General features: G+C 33.8%; 1 protein-coding gene across 9 annotated transcripts in view; it reads right to left on the bottom strand.

Moving 5' to 3' along the window:
• Positions 1-691: 691 nt before the first annotated feature.
• The window catches only part of LOC101879201 (sodium channel protein type 2 subunit alpha-like), a 39,648-nt gene continuing 21,171 nt past the window's right edge, over positions 692-19,168 (bottom strand). For 5 of the 9 annotated variants that reach the window (XM_005152629.2, XM_031052074.2, XM_005152630.2 and 2 more), the window contains exons 17-26: positions 11,912-12,029; positions 9,806-9,960; positions 8,462-8,635; positions 7,510-7,632; positions 6,979-7,260; positions 6,328-6,381; positions 5,482-5,619; positions 2,885-2,989; positions 2,222-2,492; positions 692-1,875 (exon numbers count right to left, since the gene is read on the bottom strand). In XM_005152629.2, the coding sequence (XP_005152686.2) occupies positions 692-1,875; positions 2,222-2,492; positions 2,885-2,989; positions 5,482-5,619; positions 6,328-6,381; positions 6,979-7,260; positions 7,510-7,632; positions 8,462-8,635; positions 9,806-9,960; positions 11,912-12,029 (2,604 nt within the window). Of the gene's footprint in view, positions 1,876-2,221; positions 2,493-2,884; positions 2,990-5,481; positions 5,620-6,323; positions 6,382-6,978; positions 7,261-7,509; positions 7,633-8,461; positions 8,636-9,805; positions 9,961-11,911; positions 12,030-19,168 lie in introns of all 9 variants that reach the window. The other 4 variants (XM_013129915.2, XM_005152633.2, XM_005152631.2 and 1 more) reach the window with 1 other exon arrangement.

Genomic DNA, 19,168 nt, shown 5'->3' with positions numbered 1-19,168 from the left:
GTATATTAGAACAAGCGACTAAACTACCAACCTCTTTTCTGTGAAATTTATCCCCTTGTTCTGTTTTGTGATATATTCTCTATCTATACTCACTGCTTTTTTCATATTTGCTGTTACTTGATCTAGATCCCGAGGTTCTATAATCTCAAATCTTGGTTTTCTGCTTTTAGAAGTGGCTTGAGGAGAACTATGTTCACATTTTGATGCCATAATTACATATTCTTGACAGTGTTTCTGTACAAGAGTATTGAGGGGTTTTTCCTCAGCACAGCAGAATGACAAATAGCAGTACATGAAATTAGCAAATGAGATCATGAAAAAAACTGCCACACACAGAACATACATAGGAGACGAAATGTACACAGTGGATGTACTTATTCCACAAAAATACAGACTTATTAAGACTGGTATGCACTCCATTAAGGGTTCCTACAGTCCAAGTAGAAACTTTGTTTCCTCTCCATTAGTGCCAGCTGATAATGAAAGCTTTTCTTCTGCAAAGTTGTTTCCCTGTTACAGATCAAGAGTTTGCGAGTCAAGAATCATTGTCTTTGTACAGGCACTGACTGTAGCAGTGAGTAAATATGTAAAAATTTGTACTTTTGGCATAATCCTTTAATAAGAGGTCTACTGATAAAAACGTAATTTTATCAGGCTTGTGAATATTCATCATGCACAACCTCTTTGTCTTTCACTTTTTATTTCCTTTTCTGTCTTTCCCCTTGTCTTCTTTTTCCAATTTGTCATCTTCATATTTTTCTTTTTCTGGTTTTGTTACACTATCATAAGAAGGCGGAGATGTGGAAGATGCAGACATATCCATTTTCTCTGGAGGTGAATTTTCACTCAGCTTACCAGTAATCATACCTTCCTTGATAAGCAGATCACCCCCATCTTTCTGATACATAAACAAAAGTTTTTTTACTGAATGTCTTAATAAATAACGTCTGTAAGCACGCTGAATGATAGTAGCAGATACTTCCTCTTGTTTTCGCTTTAATGTAGTTGTAATTGGTTCATAAGAGACTTTAGAAGGATTTGCTGCCATAAACCGATCTTCCATCTGTATTCTGAGAGCGTCCATCTCATCACTTTCCCCCAAAACACGCTTTGTGAAAGCAAACAAGATGTCAAGGCAGTGAATTCTGTCACCACTTACCATGGGCAGATCCATTGCAATAAGTTGAATTGTGTTTGGTTTTGGTATATTAAGAGGAGGATCCAGAGAAGCTGCAAAATCAGACAATTTCTCATATTCTATGAATTGAGTTGCACCTGGATCGTATTTTTCCCAGACTTCATAGAACATCTCAAAGTCATCCTCGCTCAAGGGTTCAGCGCTTTCTTCAGTAGCAACACCAAAGTTCTCCAAAATCACAGCAATGTACATGTTCACCACTACCAGAAATGATATGATAATGTAGCTGACAAAGAAGAAAATCCCAACAGAAGGGTTGCCGCAGTCGCCCTTCACTGAGCTCCCTGGATGAGCTTTGTTAGGGTCACAGTCTGGCTCCCCACTGTTAAGAATTGGGGCTAGCAAACCATCCCAGCCTGCAGATGTGGTAATTTGAAACAGGCAGATCATGCTGTTGCCAAACGTCTCAAAGTTGAACATATCGTCTATACCAGCTTCCCTCTTAACATAGGCAAAGTTGGACATGCCAAATATAGCATAAATAAACATGACCAGGAACAATAGCAGACCAATGTTGAACAAAGCAGGAAGAGACATCATCAAAGCAAACAGTAGCGTTCGGATTCCCTTAGCACCTCTAATGAGACGCAGGATTCGGCCAATTCTGGCAAGTCTGATGACTCTGAACAAAGTGGGGGACACAAAGTACTTTTCAATCACCTTAGCTAGAAACATACCTGTGAAACATAAAAATAGAATTATAAGGGTAACATTTTATCACAGATTACATCTTCCACAACAAAATATGAATAAAGAACAACACTACCTGTGGAATTGATAAAAATTGTAATTGCAGATAAACTTTATCTGCTATGGGTAATTTCAGCTTATTTTCCAGCACTCATAGAAAAAAAAAGGAGTATTATAATTATACAGAATTATTAAGAAAGTTCTTACTCTAAAGTATGCTTTCAGTTTCTTAAATAATCAGGAGAAATTAAGTATTTAATCTGCAAAATTTGACAGAGATAAAACGTTAAATACATCTTACTATATTTCATTTGGAAAATTAAAGTTTCTTACCTACTATTGAAAGAATAACAACCACAAAATCAAAAATATTCCAGCCAATGGTGAAGTAATAATAACGGAGCGAGAACAGTTTCAAGACACATTCTCCAGTGAAAAGGACAACAAAGGCCAAGTTAATCCAGTATAAAATATTTTGCATCAGTTCAGCTTGGTCATCTGTTTCTATCATCATGGTGATCATGTTAATACATATGAGAACCATAATGGTGATGTCAAATTCTTGCTTTATTACAATATCAAACACCAGAGATTGTAATTTGTTCTGAGGGGAGAAAAAAGAAAAGGTGCTAGTGTCTTGCATGTAATGAGCATCCTTTTCCTCCCTCCCATTTCCTTCTTCCTCCCCCAAAATATACAACTAAACAGAAGGATGAAAAATCTAAGAAAAACACTATGCAGTAACTGGTTTATTTGACAGTTCTAAGTTTTCCCTTCAAAACCCAACAGGCTTTTACTTCTTCATATTATTTCATTCTCTGCTTTCTGATTCATTAGAAATATGTTTTTTCTACAGAGTAGAAATATATACATGATTTATACATGTAGACCTAACTTGAGTTAGGCCTCAATAATTTTAGAGTTAAGGAAGAAATACTGTGACAATTAATGCACTGCTGCTATTGTAGATGATATAAGAATAGCACACGTTCTTACTGCTGGTCTAGGTATAGGCTTCTGCGGTTTCTTGGATCCCAGCTTCTTCATTGCATTGTAGTATTTCTTTTGTTCCTCCGTCATGAAAATGTCTTGACCTCCAAGGTAAAATAATAAAACCAGAAGTGATTACAGCCAGTCCTTTAAATCTGTTAATTTGCAGCATTGTAAAACATGAGTTCTGTGAAACATGTATTCATTTTTATAGACTGTTGCCGAACAAAAGCGATAGCGATTATATCAAAGACTGCTAAAACATCTGACAAGTCTTGATGAAAAAATAATATTAAGAAACTGAGAAAAGCCCCAGAATTTCTATCTATTTTTGCTTAAAAAAACACCAACAAAAACTCTGCAATAAACAACCCCCCCCCAAAAAAAACCCTCACTAAACTAAACCTGCATAATTCAATTAAATATGCACAAAAACTCTTGTAAAAATATACATTCCCTAGATGCTTACAAATCTATCATAATCAACTCCACACTGTAAATCAATAACTAGAAGTAAAAAAAGCTTCAAAGGTAGATTCACTTAGAACTGATATGCCTTCAGGGAAACCATATGAGGAAAAAAAAAATACTGATGTTACTTTTCAGGATGCACATTTTATCATTTGAGTACAGGTATCTCAGTTCAGATGGTTTCTTGCCACAGTTAATACTTCCACAGATCATAATGAGGTTTAATCATCCACCTACATTGTACAGAGGTCATCAGAGGCATGCACTTACTCTGGGGTTTCTTGTCTGAATAAGAGGTTAGCAGTCTGAGTAAACAGTGTGTCTAGATTGGTAAGTGTACTGTACATATGGAAACACTTATCGGAAACACAATTTATGTTGACAAGCAACATCTTCTTTTTTCTTTCATGCATTTGCTTGCAAGTACATTTGACATCATTTTATGATGTTAAAACAGTGCCATTTGGAAACAAATTTTAGCATCACAAGTGATTCTGTGACTTCATGAACTGCATGGTCATTCTTATTGAGAAAATAATGGTGAATCCGGATGAAGATGTGTTTGCGTCTTTCAGCTGTGGCCACATACAGACATGAAGATTCAGAAGTCAAAAGAGACCAGTAGAATTAAGGTCTTAGAAAGGGTTTGGGAAGAAAAACAAGAAATTAATTCGCTGATTATGGTGGAAATGTGATATGACTGTAAGAAGATTTTACAAAAAAGCTAAAAAGGAACTGACATTGAAGTGGGGATTGCTGCTGCTTCAGTGATGTAATGGTTATCAAGAATGAACAAGTTGTCATTGTCTCAGTGTGCTGTCCATAGGGAGAGTACTAGCTGTCTCAAGATAAGATGCACCTTATATGTTTTTGAGGAATGTAATGGTAGGAATTTGACAGCTAGTGGAATTTTTTCCCCCATGGGGAAATGAAAGTAGGATGCACAAAGGGACTAAGTATGTAACTTCAGTCTTCTTCTCCAAGGGTAAGAAATTGCATAACCTTTCTCTTAAATACTGGAAGCCACTGATGTTTATTCCAAGGGAGGTGCAAACATCTTGGAGGATGAAGACATCATCAAGTTTGGGAACCCTAACTCATACTTTCTTTTATGTGGGTCTGCAGATAAGAGAACTCAAAGAACCTGAAGCAGCAGCATATGAAGCTGCATACTCCATTCTCAAGTGGAAAGATTAACTGTAATTTTCCCCTGCAGTAAGTCTAGCAGTATTTTCTTTTTTCAGGACAATAAATCAAACTTGACAAACCATCTAGAATCACAAATGAAGAAATCATGTACTGCCTTGCTATTACTTAGCTCACTTATTAACAAAAAAATAAAAAATATCTATATTCCAAAATGATTCCGCTCCAAATGCATACAGAAATACAAGAATACTGTAGACCTTAGACAGCATGTATAGTTTAAATAACAAGTAGATTTTAATTTGCCATCATAGTCTGCATTTTAATCTCTTTAAAAGCTCTTGGAGTTCTTGACACAATCCTGTGTTCACATGAAAACAAACAATTTCAGTTGAAAAGAAAAACTACACATTTTCAAATGTCAACAAGTTTCTTTCTCTTGCAGATTCACTAACTTGAGACAGTTTCACAACCTTCTCTAACCTTACAATACAGAGCAGTAATTCCAGCATTTAGCTTGTCTGTATTAGTCTTTTTGTAATTGAGATAGCCTTCACAGTATTTCTATACATTTACTGTTTGCCAGTTTTGATACTAGTAGTTTTACATATTCTCTTCTTCCCTATCATCTATTTGCTTGAATTAGGTCATCTGCATTTTCACGTAAATTTGTTACAGCACTGGAAGGGTAAGCAAAAAACAATATATAAAAAAATATATGCAATATAAAAACAATATATGCACAACACATCATTGGGCTGTAGAGAGATGTGAAACACTCAGACACTCAGTGTAAGCTTAAGTTACTTCAAATATCTTAAAAAGCACAGACTATTATTTCATTATTTTAAATAGAATAAAAGGAAATCTTAATAGCCATTTTTTCCCTATTACTATGAGAAATTTCAAGACACTCATTTTTGCATACATTTGCTGAATGCTCAATAACAATGAAGTGTTTTGAAAATTAAACAAGTGATACTTATCTTCTTTTTCTGTTGGTTGAAGTTATCTATGATGACGCCAATGAATAGGTTTAGGGTGAAAAACGATCCAAAGATGATAAAGGCAACAAAGTAAATATACATATACAGGTTATCCTCATACTTGGGCTGCTTTTCTATCTGTGTAACACAAAAAAACAGCAAAATATAACAAATAATATTTAAGACAAGTTACAGAATACGAAGCAGGAACAGAAACTACATACAAGACAGCAACTTCTACACTTGCCTTATCTTTGAACTTGAAAAACTATTTAATACAGGTGTCCATAATTCCACACACATTCCTGCCAGTTCCTAATGACATTTGATGTTTCATGTAATTCTTACTAAATTTGACAGAAGTGTGCAAATCTGAAAGCAGTTCAGCCCCTATGGAATCTACACAAATCAGGAGCTGACTAGAGGAGAGATGCAAACAATACCAGCACTAAAAGAAAAACACGAAAAAATCAGCCATTTTATTTTTTGAGATCTCCAGAGTCTGCAACTTTGGATTAGCTGTTGTAAGTGATGTCACTTGATGATTTGGGTTATTTTTGGAGACACGGGAAAAACTTGTTTCCTAATCTGTACGAACTCAATGACATTAATTGGAAGCCATCTATGACTTATTAAATTAATAATACTTTGTGTAAATCTACTATTTTTTTACCTTTTAAAGTGTATGCATATTAACTATAGTGCATAGACTTATACAGAAAATTTATCAAGCATTTAGATTTTTTCCTCTATATTCTACTTTATTTCTACTGCCATTCAGTTACATTGATTCATTACATCAATCTTATATTTGTTTTCATTCTGTAAAGTTTATATTGCACTCACTTCTCTAGAATCGACTGCAGCATACATGATGTCCATCCATCCTTTAAACGTTGCCTAAAAACAAAGTTTGTTAATATTTTCTATTAAACCTCTAATTTTTTAAACATTCTATAAAACCCTGTCTTCTGCAACGTATTTACATCCACAAAAATAAAGAGGAGCATTAAAAGTCTGCTAAGACATGCGTGAAGTATTCACACAAAATAATTTGCTGTGGAATATGTCTTCTTAATTCTTAAATACTGAATAAATCCTTATCTTCATGCAAATTCACACAAGCTCTGTGTGGATGAGTTGCAATCAGTATCTGAGCATAACACAGACTGCAATTTATAACACGGCTCCCAGCTCTAACGTTCTGACTACCAAAAGGGGAGAGCTTAAAAAATCAGCCACAATAGGTTGCCATTTTTCAGACAGAATATGCAAATAGTCCTAAAAGAAACTCCAGAAAGTAAGTAGTTCCAATAGATCTTAAGAAAATAATAAGAGTCATAGAATGGTTTGCCTCGAGTGAAACCTTTGCAATTATAAAAGCAAATCCCATATTCATTCACACGTTTTAAGGTAACACTGAAAATTACGGAATGAAATGTTGCTGCTACAAAACTCAAATCTGGAAATTTAATTTATAAAAAATTATACACTTACTACTTGAAGCAGAGAAAGATAACCAGCTCCAACATTATCAAAGTTTACTTTCACATTTTTCCACCGAACATCCTGAGCAGTGAGCATAAGATCTTCACACGCACTTTTATTACTGACTTTCTCTGGTGGGAACATCTCACCAGTTGTGGTGTTTACACAGTGATAGAACTTTCCAGCAAACAAATTTACTCCCATGATGCTGAAAATTAGCCAGAATGTAAGACAAACCAAAAGTACATTCATAATGGATGGGATTGCTCCAGTAAGAGCATTCACAACCACCTAGTAAATAAACACAGAGAAAAATATTTAAAAAACAATAGTTAGACCAGTAAAGTTTTCTTTTTTCAAAGGTAGCAAAAGATCTAATGTAGAACATTAAAGTACATTGAACTAATGCGAATAGAAAAGGAACAGCACATGCAATACAACCAAACATGTTACTATTGATCTTGAAAACAGATATGCAATTCAGTGTTCCTCCAAGATTTTATAATTAGGCATAGTTTTACGTTTTACACTCTTTCTTACCCTCATGCCTTCAAAGCGTGACAAAGCTCTTAGAGGTCTCAAAGCTCTCAATGTTCGGAGGGATTTAATAGCACTGAGTTCTGACAAACCAAGAGCATGAGCTACTAAGCTAACCAAGGAGACCTAGAAGAAACAAAACAAAACAAAAGATTTTTTTTAATAGACTCACAACACAAAAGTAATGCCTTGAGGAAGAAACTTCTGATCTGGATATTGGGAAAAAAGAGTTCATAAGGACCCTGAGATCCTAGCTAGAACAAAATAAAAAAAGGAGTTAATTTCAGACCTGTTTTAAAAAAGCAAGGCCTTAATCTCTGGAATTTTTATCATAGAGTGCTAGCTAGAAAAATTATTATCATACCTGTGCAAAATGAATGGCAATTTGAATAAAAAGCTTTTTAGTAAAAGATCATGCTGTTCAACTCAGCCAAAGCCTGAAATGTTCTGAAAACACAACCCCATTCTACATGACATGTTATAATGCTAAACAGTGCTCTAATACAGATGCATTATGTTAGTCATGATACAATTATGAGTCAGCAACATTTGCTTCTACTAATTTCCACTTAGAAAAGTTCATATAAAACCATAGATATGAATAACTAGTAATTTATGCTGCCTGCAGATGACAACAGGCTTCCCAGTGATATATGCTTAGTCAGACACGACTGACAGGTGTGACTTCTAACTGTATGACAGACACAGACATACTCAATGATTGGGACCCAGGGCAGAAAAACTCAGAACGGAATAAATGATAGCATACATAAAGGCAGATTTAGCTATTCACTGAATAATTGTGACACTGGAATCTTATTCACTGGTATGTGATTTCCTGTTCTTTTAAAACCTGCTTATATTCTCTTGGTATATAAATGTATCAGATTGGAGTTACATTAAAAGGACCTGCCTAAATGACAGAAATACACTACATAGAAAGTATAGTACCTACATCAACAATCAGGAAGTCCAACCAGCACCAAGCATTAGTGAAATAGGTCTGAAAACCATAGGCCACCCATTTTAGCACCATTTCAAGAATAAAGATGTAAGTGAAGATTTTATCAGCATATTCCAGCATGGTTTTTACAGTCTTGTGCTGTTCAATATATATATCTTCAAAAGCCTGTGAAGAATGGATTACATGTAAATCAGATATTCATAGGTCTTTGCAAACTACAAATTAAGCCAAAAGAACTGAAACCAGCAAGCTAAAATCACTTCGAACTTTAGACATTTTACCTTAAAATGAGCAGAGATTACAACTGGATTCTTTCTGAATTTTAGGTTCTATCATTGCCTGATAACAGAATTACAGTATAATGACTGAAGTTGCAAAAAATGCTTTTAGAAATTTCAGCAATAGTCAAAGCAGAATTACAATGTAGCACCTTGAAAAGCCACTCGGGCTATTAAATAAATGGATATTAACTAACAAAAAAGAATCATGAACTACAATGACCAAATATTATGTTGCTGCTATCTTTACTGAATTCCAGTATTTGGTGTTGATGGCAAGGTTTTAGTGGCAGAAGGCTGTGAGAAGAGGCCACAGGCTGCCCTGTACCAGCTCCACAATGAATCCACCACAGGAAGTAGCAGGGCCCATCAGTGAAGCTGGTGGTGTCTCTGCTAAAACATACCTAAAGACAGGGCAAAACACCTCATGGCAGTACGAGGACTGAAGAAAAAAAAAGTGAGAGAAACTATTCTGCAAAATCCAAGGTCAGAGATGAAGAAAGGGACATGGTACTTCAGATGCCAGAGCAGAGATAATAACAGCATATTCCAAATCCTATGTCAATCAACAATCAGAGCCCATCACTCACTACCTGTGTGAAGGACTAAATGTCACTAACAGTACCAAGGAATTCAAGAATTCCTATATACCTGTCCAGAAAAACTAAAGCAAAAAATTAACTGAGCACATAATGAATTAACTATCTGTACTACTGTTGAGACAACTTTAGAGTACTTGTTCTAGTTATTCCATAAAACATATTTTGTATGACTTTTGTAATTTCTTCAACAAGATTTCTAGTGTAACCATTTTCATAAGTACCCTCACACACAAGTATTACCTTGCATTAATCAAAAATTCACACACAGAATGCTATTTGACAGCAAAATTGTAATGACTTATTTTATATGCACTACCAAAAACATTCTGGGAATTTAGTTTGAAGCTCTCTTTCAAGACTTTTCCCCCCGTTAACAGACACAGATGTTTTATAACACTATCTTTGACAAAAAATATTTTATAGGTACTGTTTTTATAGGTGCAAGCTCCACTTACCAGAGCACCACTGCTGAGGAGAATCATGAAGACAATGAATGTTTCAAACCAGTTATGTTCTACTATCTTGTAGCAGGTCTTTCGAAGGTTCCACCAGATTCTTCCTGTTGTGCTTTCCATACTGCCTTTGCAGCATTTAAATTTCCGTCTACAGCCTAATAATACAATGACAAATTGTTATATGGTAGAATTCTCATTATCCTGTAAAAGCAAAAACACTTTTAACTAGCTCCTGTTTCATGCTGTTCAAATTACTTCATTTTACACTTCAAATTACTGCATGCTAATTAAAGCATCCTTACCTGCTCAATTTGGTACTTTGGATGAAGGAAAATGTGCATGTACACTTGCATGTACACAACTTTTCTACTACCCTGACACTGCATCAAGCTTAGAAAAAAAAACCCTAAACAACCAAAACCACACAAAAATCTCATTATCTAATTTTCATTTATAGGCATATTTTTTAATAATTATTTTTCATTTATATCCAGAAAATCAAATACGTGAGTATTGTCAGGAGGTAGAAACAAAAAGCATAAACACATAGCAACTTTCACACATACTTGCTCAAGAGTCCAGCTTCTTTTAAAGGTACTTCTGTCTCTCACTAATTTCAAATTAATCTCACAGATGTAAACATCCTTTATTTTATTATAAAGGAATGACCTGTGCTTCAAGGACTGACTAAGGATACATCTTTCATGACGTAAAGAACTGATTCAACTGTGAAATGGTGAGAGCTTTTCCGTGTGGTACAGATTTGCAGCAACCATCCACAGAATTCTGCCTCACCTTGGAGAACTCCTACTTTATTATGGGGCTTCTGGGTACAGCTTTCAGTGAACCTCAGTATCTTCCTGGCTAACAGGAATCTCCTTATTTCTTTAAAACATACTAATCACATACAAGCATAATGAAGTTTAAATTATTTTAATGGGTCCCAAAGGCAGTATTATAATTTCCTCTGCGTGTCATTAAGTTCATATGTTACAAGTAAGTTATTCTCTATTTCATCAGCTCAGCTAAAACAGCTACCACTATGAAAAGTATGATTTACATTACCTTCAACTACTCAAAATGTCTATGTTATGGGGAAAATAATGTTATGCTCAAAGACTGATAGTCACATAAGGAAGAACTGTAACGTGAAATTACACAAGAAGTGATTTTTTTAAAAAAAAAAAAGTACAAGAATCCACATTCCAATACACCTTTTTTTTTTTAAAGATGAGTGAAATAATATTTCAAATTACAAGAGTCAAACAGCCTAAGTCAAAGGTGTCTTTGTAACAGTAAATCTAAAAGCATGGATAGGATAAGAAGTTTAGCCCTGAAACATTTTGTTCTGAATTATTTTAATCATGATTTAAAAGTAAAGTAAAACCCGCAAGATCACAAAAATGGGAAATACATTCCTATACAGTAAGTATCAGTAGTCCCCTAAAGGATATAGCTATACAGAACTAAAGTAAATCAAAACTTCTAAGAACATGCAAAAGCATGCTGTTAAGACTTCTGCACTTGAATAAAAACACAGGATCTCATACTCATGCACACCCTCCTCACATTAATGGTGTAATGTCAAGATAGTAACTCTTTTGGTTGAGTCAAACTTTCAAAGATCTGAATCATCCACTGGATTGCTTTCTAGCACTGTGAAGGGACCACAGGTAATCACATGATTCTGGCTGAAGTTTCACAATGCAGTGAACCTGGTGTAGGGTTTGGTCTTCCAAAATTCACTACTGACAACATCATTTAAATCAACAGGATTACTAATTGCTAAGAATCCATTTACAGAATTGTGCCAAGTGTTTATTTTAAAATATTATAAATGATCATATATATATACATATACACATTTTATATATATACATATATACACATGCACATATATTTTAACTTTTTATTACACACAGGGTTCAGTGGTCTTCAGTACGACTATCTACAACAGGCAAAACTAATCACACCATAACACTTGGCAAACTAGGATCCTGGACTGCTGTTGCAAATAGCTTCCTTGAACTGCCAATGGTTGTTACAAAAAATCAAAACGTAGTAGCAAACCCCAAATTTTATTTCCATACCTTCTGTAAAACATACCTTCTGTAAAGCACGCCTGTAGCTCTGATGCTTTTTCTGGTTCAGTTTCAGCTTTTTCTTCTCCAAAGAGAGCTAAATTAATTGTACTTCCTTCAGATGAGCTGGAAAAATTTAGCTTCTGAAAATAAAATTTGGTAACAATTATACTTTACTAATATTTACATTTTTAGAATCATAATTAACTTAAAGCATGCAACACTGTGTGCACATAATAATCATCATATTTGTCACCAGAAATACACATAAACATCCACATGTAGCAGTCAATGCTGTTGAAATGTGCATAAATCATCCACTTTCTATCAAGAGATTGCAAAGCAATTCATGCAATCTTTCATGGAATTTCAGAATTTCTGGTCTAAAATTAGTACAGTCTTATTCAAAATTTACTCCTACCAAGTAGACTTTCTGATACATATTCAACTAATTTTGTTTTCTACTATTATTGTCTTACTATAATTTCTCTTCCTACATTTTAAAACAGTATCAATTATACTGTGTGCGTTAAGATAATGTGTGTTGGTAGCTATTTTCACTGGCGCAGTCTCCTCAACCTCAAGAGAGTAAATCCTGACATTAAAACACTTTAAATTGTGAATTGTCATGGTTAACTGTCCAATGGAGAAAATGTAGCAGATTTTTAAGGGCTGACCTTATTTCAGTGCCCAATATTCACAATACAAAAGAATGGAAATTAATTATCAGTTATTTTTCACTGGCATCTTCAACACTAATATGATACAAGCTCATAATTTCTAGCATACGTGAGAATTTATGGTAAGATTTGGTTTCCTCTGGTACATGTAATTTACTTAGTTTTCATTTTAAGAACATTCTTATGATCTAGACTGGAAAATACTAAAGTAAAACCAGGATTAATATGAAATGTTGTTTCAGATGTGAATTTGGACATTACCTGCAACAAATTATTAAAAGAAATTAAGTCTGGAGTATCTTAACCCATAATTGTCACTACCACACGTATACCTTTCATTTTTTTCATACATACTGATAAGTTTTGGGTTGTTTTTTTTTAAGGAAAAAGTATGATAAATACATTTCAACTAGCATTTGCATTCTTTTTTGCCAATGCACATATGTATGACATTGTGCATTCTGAAACTACTCATTACTTTGGTACACATACCTGTTAATAGCCAGAAGAAAGAATGTGTTCTGTTTTGATAATTAAAATTAAACATAACAATAGTACAAAAAATTACTAATAAAAGAATAAGCCTTAATTTATTTTATATTTTGTAATCTGCATGTGTATTGCAAAAGTCCATAGTCTGGAGATTTTAAAGGAAAATACAGTGTCCTGTATATTTGCTTTGAGTATGCGTACCAAACTAAATCAAAGTAGTTTTGGTCACAGCATTCTCTGACATTTTATGCTATTTTCAAGTATATAACATCAGTAATGAACTCACACAACTAAATGTCTGTAACGAATGATGTAAGTGCACTTTCTAAAACAGCCTCAGTTTTGTAGAATTAACATCATTTTCAGTAGTTTAGCTAGACTTGCATGATTAACAGACATGTTACAGACAAGTTACAGAATATCTAACCAAGCTATATTTACACCTCAACTCCAAAACCACAAAGGACAAAATTATTTCAGAAAAAAAAAAGTTTAGTATCTATGTTTGTTAAAGAAGACAGAGACAATTTAATAAAAACTAACCCAGTGCTCCACATTAACTTTTCTTAAAAGGATTCAGTAATATTGCTTACTTAGCTGCTACTTTAGAAACTGATTATCTGGAATAGTTAGACATATTTAATATAAACAATTTCAATTTTTAGTAACATTTTAGTATCATTAATTTTTAAATATCAGTATTTACAGTATTTATAGTATTTAAATATCAGTATTTACAGCAAATATTTTCCTATCACTATTTCTACTTAACCTGAGGATAGCACCATATACCTCCCCTATTTTATTAATATGGTGCTTTCATCAGAAGTTTTTTGTCATATTGCTAATAAAGATTTAAACCAACATGAAGTACTCTGGGTCATTTGAACTGAACATAAGGTACTTAGTAAATTGCTTGAGCAGATGACGTGATTTCAACTAAATTAATAGAGATTTTTATGAATTAACAACATTAAACGATGGACAATGATAAATGGAAAAGAAACAGAAAAGAATCAATGTGTTTAGAACATGAAGTTATATATCTCATTTAATATTTGACTTTTGCAAATCAGCAACTAGAACATTTTTGTTAAGAGAAAGTTCCCTGAATATAATACTTTTTTCTTTCTCAGTGTTGGTAGTGAAAAGCTATTTGAATTTTGAACACACTATTTTTATCAATACAAATCTCTACTGTGCTGTTACAAGCTCAGATTTGGAGCTCATGCTCTTCCCTTTTTTTCCCTGAAGGAGTCAAAGTATGCTGGCACAATTATTTGCAAGAATAATGTCACTACCTCGAACCATCTCACTGAAGCCACCAACAATTCCTTAAGGTAATTAGTAAAAAGTAAATTTTTAGTGAGCATCATCCTAAAAGTAATAAATGAAACTTTACAGAAAATTGCAGATTTTAAGAAAGAATTTAAGAAAACCTCCACAATAAGAGCTAAAAATAAGTAGGCCTGAGTATTCACATGATGCAATTCACTGTAAATTTAACTTACAAGTCATTCAAATGTTGATATCCAAAGAGTAAAGAAAAACCTGGTATGTTTCCCAGCCTCCAAAGCAAAGAACAAAGGTACAAGCAATAGAGTTGTTAATACAAGGAATAAAAGCAAAACATTGTCTCATGTAATTTAAAAGAGAAACAAACAAAAAACCTTAAATAAGCCCAAAGATTGCTGCATATTCTCATCTTCTCATTTACTAAGGACATCTATCTCTCACTCTCTATAGACCAAGTCCTTTTTTTTTTTTTTTGATGGAGAAGAAGGTAAAGAACTGTAGCGAACGGCGAAAGATGATTGCTGATAACAGCACTTTGGAGAGTATGTTCATGAACCTCTTAGAAAAGAGAATCCAAAAGTATTTCTACTTAGAAATGTACTAGAAATCATCAGAAGACCTGTGTTAGAGTGCTTATAGTTCATAAATTAATATTTTCCTGCTTAATCAAATCTATTTTCAGCAAGGAATACTTCTTCAATAAAAAAGTATTGTCCTTAAAAAATACTTAGGGTTTTTTTCACCAAACTAAACCCAAAACCTACCTTACCTACTCTACATAACTTAGAGAAAAACGTCATGCATATATATCAAAAAAAAAAGCACCAACTTACTGTGAAAGGAAGGTTACAGTAAAACAATGTAATATACAAATAAAAGAGATACCTTTTTTTTTCAGTCAAATCAGTACAAGCTCCTGGTTTACTAGCTTGCATGCTGTTCTGCAGTTGTCAGATTCATGACAGCAGAAGCTTGAAGCAGGAGCATAAACAATATACATCAAATCTGAATCATCCCCCCATACCTATCATACCTAGCCCTAGCAGGATGGCATACTACCACATTCTACCCTCCCCTACTCAAATGCCTTTTCTAAAATGGTTTGGAAAAATCCTCCAAAAGATATGTTTCCATTCCATCCTTCTGAATAGCTTACAGTCCCCATGAACACAAAAGTGAGACCTGAAATATTTCCAATACATAATGTGTGTAAAAGAAAAATAATGCAGGATTCCACAACAAAACCATGCGACAAAATACGTATTTGGAAAAAGAATACCTCAATAACCCCCAAGTGGCAGGAAGCAGAACTGACTGACTATTCAGAAAAGATCATCAGGAATAAAAAACACATAGCTTCACTCAATTATGGTTTGTGTTACAGTTCTGGAGTTCCTGCATTTAGAGGTTTGGGAAGGTACTATTTCTTATTGTATCTTTTTAACAATTGCCTTAATTTTAACCTTATCCTCTATTTTCCTAATTTTTGTATTTCCTTCTTGCTTGAACTGCCTTATTTATATTATTTTAAATCACCAAGGTTTACTTAGACACCTACATAGAATCCTACATACATATTTTACATCTGTCTTTCTAAAAATAAAACAAATGGATTGGGTTCACAAATAAACAATTATTGATGATGAAAAGCAAAACTGATACAAATGATTCCCTAACTTTCAATCTTACAGACATAAACAATATTCACGAGTAGAATTCAACTAAATTATTACATCCATATTCAAAAGAACTATGTGTATGTACAAAACAATATATGTCTGATTGTTCCCAAGAATGTATCTTTCATCTTGAATTGTAGTTTCTCTTATATGAGAAAACTGGAATGTAAATTACAAAAAAAATTGTGAGCAAACATTAAACAATTTATATGAAAAGAGATAAACATTTTAGCACACAAGTAATTCTATATATGCAATATTGCAAAGGGAGTGGTCAAATGAACATGATCAGAAAATGTTCATAATTAAATGACATCTGAAAACATGTTTTAACAGATGAACAGTAAAAGTAAAGTGAAGATTACCTTTCTATTTTCATAAAATTATAAGCTGGTAACTTCTTTTAAACTTTGAACAGTCTTGAGGCTTAGTATTTCAGTAAACTTTAATAGAAACCTACAAAGCATGCAGGTTATGCAACGGAAGTAGTACAGAAAATACCAAAGATGTAACAAGGAGAGAGGAAAATGTTGGGGTTACCCTCAACCATGCTGTGATGTGAGTCATGTGACTCAGCTTAAAAAATGGTTATGCATGTTTCCACTACATTGCAATGGATGAGGAAAAATATATCGTAGCTGAGTAGCATGCAGGCCAATCAATCTCAAAAGTGATCATGTATGTATGATTTGTGTAGGTAACCTGTGTACACATGCTGACACGTTGCTCTGCCTGGTTAAAAAGCACCAGATCTGCATTCTTGACTGATCCAGCTTGATTTTACTCCTGTGAGAAGTAAGAATGGTACGCAATGAAGTTAAAACATGGTACCCTTTAGGATGTCTGAGTCCTGGAAACAGAAGTATGGATTCCTATTTACTTAAAAATGTGTTTTCTAGGCATGTCACACATATGCAAAACATAACATTTATAGTTTTCAATTAGTGCTTTAGACATATCCAAAGACATACTGAAAGAGGTAAAGTCAGCAGACTATCTGAAGGTCATAGATGTATATCGGACTTGGGCCTGAATGTAAGAAAAAAACCAAACCAACAAAACCAAAACAAATCCAAAACATAACGAAAAAAAACAAACTAACCAAACAAAAAAACCCACCACAATCCTAAAACAAACCCACACTATGTATATTAAACCTTTAAGCATTCCCTAAGCAGTAGTAATTAGACCTTTAAAATAACTAGTTGCTAAATATGCATCTAGGATACACTTTCAGAAAGAAGCCACATGCACAACAAACAAACAAACAAAAAATCAATCATACCATGTCAAGTATGAAAATTTCTGGGTAAGCAATTTTTCCCAGCTTTGTTAGCTTTTTTACTGCACGACTTATAAAAGTTCAAGGTGCATTACGGATTGTAAGAGATATAAAGTAATGTAAAAGTGAAAACCCATACCTAGCAATAAACCTGTCATTTCTGCTACTTCACATACATCTTTTATTAGTCTTCTGGTAGTCTTCTCAAAGGCTCATCAAATAATATAGCTATTTAACAACTCCTACATAAGCTGCTCCAATTTAAAGGGAAAGTCTGGAATAATCTACAATATTAAAGACAATTTCCTTACTGACTATGAACTAGTATACATTAAATAGTTTTTTTGTTGTTCAATTATGTATCTCCTATGGTTGCCTTTCAAATACACCATTCCAAAGCCACTTCTCCAAACTGAGGTTGGTTAAATTTAATACTAGATAATAGTATCTTTTAAACAGCTAACGGCTATGTTTAAACTTAAAAATCAGAGGCGAGAAAGCATAGATTTTGTTACCTAGTTCATAAATAAAAAATATTCAGCAGACCTTATTGCTTCCTCTTTGCTTTGCTTTTAAAGGTTTCTTAGTACTCTAAGGTCTTCACAACACAGAGGTCAATATAATATATAGATTAACAGAAGCTCCAAAAAGTAAATGGAACAGATCAAATGTCAGGAAATCAGCTGCTGAAATAACAAATGAGTGTAATCCCATTGAATGCAGAACTCTACAATAAAAGAAACAATGCAGAGTTCCTTACTACTCTTTTCAAACTGAAGTTTAACTACAATTTGTTAGAACAAGCTTATTTTCTAAAATTTGGAAATAATATGGGCAAATTCGTTGCCAGTTCAAAACAAAAGAACCCAAAAAGCCCACAACTGATCAAATAGTAATAATAATAAAGCACCAACACAAAACCAAAAACACCCAAACAAACAAAAAGCAATCAAACAAACAAACAAAAAACCAAACCCAAGCCAACATACAAAGGAAAACAAAATAATCTTGACAAAGCAATCCAGCCTGGAGTACGCCTGTTTGCACAAGCAGTGACACTCCATTAATGTCCTTGGGTCTTCAGGTGCCAGGGGAGTTGATACCAGACAGTCTGCATTGGAACCACAGCAATCTGAATTTTCAGGTCTCTCAGGATCCTGCTGAAATCCATGAATTTGCTTTCCCCACTCAGTCTGCAGCTGCTGGCAAGTGGCTACTTCCCTAAAACCGGCCCAATTTAAGGTCAGGCAGCTGACTTTGAAGTTACTGGTTCAAAACTCTCACAAACAAGCAAGAAATTAGTATTTTTTTCATACAGTATTTTTATTTTTTTCTCATCATTTTTACTTGACATAGTCACCTGACAGTACTGACACTGTTCCCTTGCCTTTCCCCCATCAATTTGACTTCAGAATTCAAAAACTTGTTACTGCTCTCATTAAGCTTGAGTTAGCACCCTTGTTAGGTTATCCAGTACAAATGATGCTGATTTCTGCAGAATTCAGTGAACTTTAAAAATCAGATGCAATGGGATTAATTTTCTTTATTAATACTCCCTTATTGTTTCTAAATAGCAGTTTACTTTCATCCTTACTTCATGGAAATATAATGATATACCAAAAAAAAAAAAGTCTTTTGTGTCCATTTATTCTTTATCTATATACTAGTTTGTCTATCCAGCTAAAAATCTGGAAAAGCTTGTTTTTCAAAACCCTCTTATAAACAGGTTTGGCCATGTTTATACAATTCTGCACGGATTTCCTACTCTCTTTAGCTCCACTTTCACATTTCAGGTTATATATCTCAGTAGAAACAATTTCATATTACAATAACTTCCTATTCTACGCAGAAAG

Source organism: Melopsittacus undulatus, chromosome 8, assembly GCF_012275295.1.
Source record: "Melopsittacus undulatus isolate bMelUnd1 chromosome 8, bMelUnd1.mat.Z, whole genome shotgun sequence".
Taxonomy (NCBI): domain Eukaryota; kingdom Metazoa; phylum Chordata; class Aves; order Psittaciformes; family Psittaculidae; genus Melopsittacus; species Melopsittacus undulatus.
The sequence above is the reverse complement of the archived record's forward strand: the minus strand, read 5'-3'. Positions and strand labels throughout refer to the sequence as shown.